The sequence below is a fragment of the Hipposideros armiger genome, unplaced genomic scaffold (assembly GCF_001890085.2).
Source record: "Hipposideros armiger isolate ML-2016 unplaced genomic scaffold, ASM189008v1 scaffold_126, whole genome shotgun sequence".
Classification (NCBI taxonomy): domain Eukaryota; kingdom Metazoa; phylum Chordata; class Mammalia; order Chiroptera; family Hipposideridae; genus Hipposideros; species Hipposideros armiger.
Window position 1 is genome coordinate 80,275 of NW_017731476.1, and position 5,223 is coordinate 85,497.

Genomic DNA, 5,223 nt, shown 5'->3' on the forward strand with positions numbered 1-5,223 from the left:
AAAAAAAAAAAAAAAAAAAAAGAGATGGCATTGGGAAAACTAGCTCCCGCTACAGAGGACAAGAAAAGAGTTAAATCCCTTTGTAATTCACATTTACAACAGTGAATTCCATTTACATTAAACGGCCCATAATGAATGATAAAACTATACAGCTAGGGCCCGGCCGAGTGGCTCAGTTGGTTAAGAGTTGGCTTAAGAGCACGAGTGTTGAGCAATAGGGCCACCGGTTCGATTCCCACATGGGCCAGTGACGCTGCGCCCGAGCTGAGCTGTCGCTGAGCTGCCAACAGGTGGCCAGATGGCTCAGCTGGTGTAACAACAAAATTGCCTGTTTGATGGTGGGCTACGCCCACCTGCAACTAAGACTGAACTTGGTACCTTGAGCTGAGCTGCCGCCCGGATGGCTCAGTAGATAGAGCGTGTGCTCTTAACAAAGCTGCTGGTTCGACTCCCGCATGGGATGGTGGCTAGGCCCACACGCAACTAAAATTGAACAAAGCATCCTGAGCTTAGAGGCCACGAGCTGCCGATGGGAAGCCAGATAGCAACTGGCACCCTCCACAGCTAAGACTGAAGGAAAGGACAAGAACTTGGCTGTTCCCCTTCCTCAATTCTCCAACACTGTTCCCCCTTCCCCAATTCCCCAATTAAAATCTTTAAAAAAAAATTCTTTTAAGCCCCTGGGGTGGGGGCTGGGTGCTGCTGACCAGGATAGAATCAGATCACAGAGGTTATATTTAAATTTAAATTCAGATTTTTTTTGTTTTCCCCTAGTGGATTGTGTTTAAGGATAACTCAGGTGGTAGTGTAACGGCTGGGTAGAAACAGCAAGAAGCAGAGAGGGCAGCCATTTAACCACTGTGATAGTCTTGTTATGAGATGTTGAGAAGGGTCCTGCCTGAGCAGAAGGGATGCAGAGGGCAGCACCCCCAGATTCTCTGGGGTCATGGCTAGTCAAAGCCAGGCCAGAGGCAGCCTCTCCAGTCAGTACCCAATGTTTCCCTTTAAAAAAAAAAAAATCCTAATATCTAACTACTTGGCAGCTCTCCCAGGGCCATGGGCACAGGGGTGGAACTCCAGAGGTCGGGGAGGGACCCTCACCTGCAGGGCCAGCTGGCAATCCTCAATCAGGCCCTGTACCAGGTAGTAGCGAGCTTCGCCTAGCAGCTCCCCCAGTTCTTGGGGACTCTCAGGCAGTGGCACGGACCCGTCCCGCAGGTAGTTGAGAATTGTACCAAAATGGCGGCCGCCCCTGTCAATCAGGACCCATCCTGGTGGGGAGGGAAGAGGAAAGAGAAAGGATGGCTTTGCTGGGGGCCCTGAAGCTACGAAATTTTTATGAAAATAAGAATTCCAAAGCTACGAGTCTGAAAAGCGATCTTTCTCAAATCTCTGCCTTATCCAAGAAAATCCTCTGAAAACATGTCCAATGAGTGTTCCCATAGGCCCCTTTTTACCGTATCCAGCCACAGAGATTTAACTCCCTCCTAAGGCTATTCTACATTGAAAAGGTTCTCACAGACTACCTTATCAATAAATCTCTGCCTCTTGTGTTAATTCTGACCATCTTATTTAATTAAAATGTCTACCTTCCAGTTCACTGCCATTTTAACCGTTATATTCTTCATAGAGCTTATTACTACCTGGTTTTACATGTCCTTTTTTTTTTTTTTGTATGTTTACTTGATTACTGTTCTCTCTGCCCCCACAAAAAAGTAAACTTCATATCAGATTCATTTAACAAAGTATCTTCAGCACTAACTGGCCTTTTACAAACACTGATTGAATAAATAAAATTCTTCACCTTCAGATACTTAAGACTGAGCTGCGCCTCCCAAACGTTTTATTTACCTACTCTCACAATCCTTTTTAACCCCCTCTGAACCCTCCCAAACTTCAAGTTTTCACTTGGGCTCGTGGGGCCCAAACCTGAATGCAATCCTCTAAGAAGGTAAGGTTCTCCTGCCAGAGAGAACTGTCCACCCTCCCCTCTGGCGTCTCTGACAAACTCAAAGCAGCCTTCTTCTACAATCTGCGTTTATAGATGGATTCCTAGCGTGTGTTGGGGAAAAGAGAGACAGACAAGACACTCCGCCTCTCCAGGCTGGTTGTCAGCAGTGCTTGGGGGGATGGGGGGGAGGCTAGGCGGTTGGAAGAAACTGATGAAAGTTGGCTGGAAGGGGGCTGCGGTCAGCGGGGTTGGTTTGCAAGTTTTTTGAGCTGAGAAGTGGGAGAATTGGGTGGGAGTGGTCATGAAAATTCTGGGGTGACATAGTGAATACTCCGCGGCTGGCAGAACTGGAGGGGCGGCGGGGGTTGTTCCATTAAGCGTTGGTTATTGCTGGGTGGGGGTTCAAGATTGGGGGGGCAGGGGATGTTGAATGAGAAAAGGAAGATTAGATGGGATGTGGGGGTTGGAGGAGGTGAGAATGAGTTGACTGGAGGGCAGTGAGACGAGAGAACACACACACTGGGCGATGAAAACCGGGAGGGTCAGGGCGCCGGCGCTCCGGAGGATGGAGGGCAGCACGAGTGGGGGCAACACGCGTACCTCCGGCATCCGTGATCACCTCGGCCCGGCCGCTGAACATGGCCTTGAGCACGGAGTCCTGACCCGTGAGGGTGCGCAGCGTGGTGTAGTGCAGCGAGCCTCCCACGTTCAGCTTCACGTACTTGCTGTTGGGGTTCAGTGGCTTGAGACCGTAGGCGGCAGGGCCAGGCTCCAGTCCCGACGGCTTGGGGACTTCCAGGGACAGGGCCTCGGTCNCTCAGTGGCCCATGTGGGGATTGAACAGGCAACCTTGGTGTTATGAGCCTGCGCTCTAACCACTTGAGCTAACCAGCCGCCCCGCCTCAGTGTCTTTTAGGACCTGTTCTGTCAATACTATTCAGTGTGGGAGTAAACCACAGATGAACATTAGGGAACAAGAATCCCTGGGGACTGCCTTGGAGGCTGGCTCCCACAGATGCAAATCCCTCCTGTATGGAAAACACACTCAGCCCCTCCCAAGGTCCCCAAAGTCTCATCCCATTGTAGAATCAGGGTGAAGTACAGAACCTTGTCATCTCATCAGGTCCGGGTGGGGATGAGGCTCCATGGGTGTAGGTCCTTAACTATAGCTTCCTAAGTACATTTGCTCTTGATCTGAAGACCTGTCAACTAAAGGGACATGTTATCTCCTCCATACGCCCAATATGCAATGGGGATCAGACATCAGAATAGTCACCAGGACACTTCTATTTGAAAGGGTGGGGGTTGGAAGCGGGGGACACAACACAGGTCACTGCTTCATAGAAATTCTGTAATCCAGCTGGAAAAACGTTCGGAGCTCTGATGCCTACTCTAGGCCCAGAATGATTCTCTATCAGCTCAATAGATCAATGGCTCCGCACTGAGTCATCCTTCCTTTTCCATGAAAAAGTCCTTGCTTGCAGCTCCGTGGTTTTCTCAGCCGGCTTCCTGCCTGTAGAACTTTGGGGTCCAAAGCCCTCTTCTCGTCTCCACTGTCTCTGTCTCTTTCAGTCCAAGCTTCCAGTGTATATGCCAGTAGAATTCCAATAAACTTAGGGGGTATCTTGTGAGTCTTGGGGTTCAGGTCATTAGACAAAAACCACACCCACAAATCCTTGTGAAATAAGTGCTTGTCTGCCTGGGCTCGAGCTGAGTCTGCCGCAGAACGACACCCTTAAGCTTCTTAGATGCACTGGTATTTGACTGAGTGGTTCTCTGAGGCATCTTCTTGAATATTTTTGAGGTCTTAGTCAAGGATTTTACCATCGCATCCTCAGCTTCATCTTTAGGTCATGTTTTACTGAGAATGCCCTGAATATGATCTTTGCCTAGAAGCTGTTAACTTTAACATCATTTATTATCTGGAAAGGCTGGGAATGTTCAAACCCAGTCATTCTTGGCTCCTTTTCATCTGTTTTAGCATACCGTCTCCTAGTTTACTGTCAACGAGAAACCTGGTGTTGCCTTCAGTGTTCTGTCTGGAAACCTCTGTAGCTGTCACCTAGTTCTTTAGGTAAGTTTTCGACTTTCTACGTTACCGTAGGAGACAGCATTGCTAAACTTTCCCCTACGTAACAAGGATCCCTTTACACCATTTCCAGTAGCATTTTCCTCACTGCTGCCTTCTTCGAGGTCATGAGATGCCTATAAACAGGCTCTTTAAAGTTCTTTAGGTTTCTATTAACACTCTCCTCAAGTCCTTCCGGCTTCTGCCCCCTTCCTAGTTAGTTCTGAAGCCACTCCCCCATTTTAAGTTGTATGGTACAACCCCACTCCAGATACCAAAATCTGTTATCTACTGCTGGGTAACAAATTACTACCAACGTAGCAGCTTAAAACAATAAGCATTTATTATCTCATGCTGTTTATGGGGTCAGGATCCTGAGATTCGCTTAGCTAGGTGGTCCTGGTCTGGGGTCTCTCATGACGCTGAAGTCCAGATGTTGGCCAGGGCTGAAGTTATTGGGAGACCTGACTGGGCGTCAAGGATCTGCTACTGAGATAGGTCACTCGTGTGGCTGGGAGTTTGTGCTGGCCATTGGTAGGAAGCTTTCATTCCTTACCAAGTGGACCTCCCCCTAGGGCTACTTGAGTGTCCTCACATGGCAGTTGGCTTCCCCCAGCCCCCCAAGTGAGTGATCTAGTCGAGTGGCAGAGAAACCGCAATGTCTTTTCTTTTTTTTTAAAGACTTTTTATTGGGGAATTGGGGAAGGGGAACAGACAAGTTGCTGTCCTTTTCTTCTTCAGCCTAGTTGTGGGGGACGTCGCTTCACTGGTCCATGTTGATATTATAATTGCGCTCTTCCCGGGTGAGGCAGTCGCTCACTGGCCATTGGACGGCAGTTCACAGTGGCTCACGGCAACTCAGAAAAGTTCATGCCGGCTGCCGGCCAGCCCCACTGCAGCCTATGCTGTCGCTGTTGATTTACTGCAGCCCAGCTCCAGGTTGAGCTGTTGTTCACCATCTTAGCTGTAGAGGGCGCAGCATCACTGGCCCTCATGTGGGATCCAAACGGGGGCCCTGCTGCTCAGAGCTGGCATCCCAAGCCAACTTCTGTGCTTTATTTTATTATTTTTTTTAGCTGAGCTATCCTGCCACCTGTTGGCAGCTCAGCAGCAGCTCAGCTTGGGCCTATGTGGGAATTGAACCGGTGACCCTGTTGCTCAGAGCTTGCACTCTTGAGCAAGCTCTTAACCAACTGAGCCACTT

General features: G+C 49.2%; 1 protein-coding gene across 1 annotated transcript in view; it reads right to left on the bottom strand.

Moving 5' to 3' along the window:
* KCTD13 (potassium channel tetramerization domain containing 13) overlaps positions 1-3,778 on the bottom strand; it is a 12,345-nt gene extending 8,567 nt beyond the window's left edge. The window contains exons 1-3 of the mRNA XM_019648444.1: positions 3,622-3,778; positions 2,552-2,767; positions 1,102-1,271 (exon numbers count right to left, since the gene is read on the bottom strand). Coding sequence (XP_019503989.1) covers positions 1,102-1,271; positions 2,552-2,767; positions 3,622-3,778 — 543 coding nt within the window. The remainder of the gene's footprint in view (positions 1-1,101; positions 1,272-2,551; positions 2,768-3,621) is intronic.
* Positions 3,779-5,223: the final 1,445 nt, after the last annotated feature.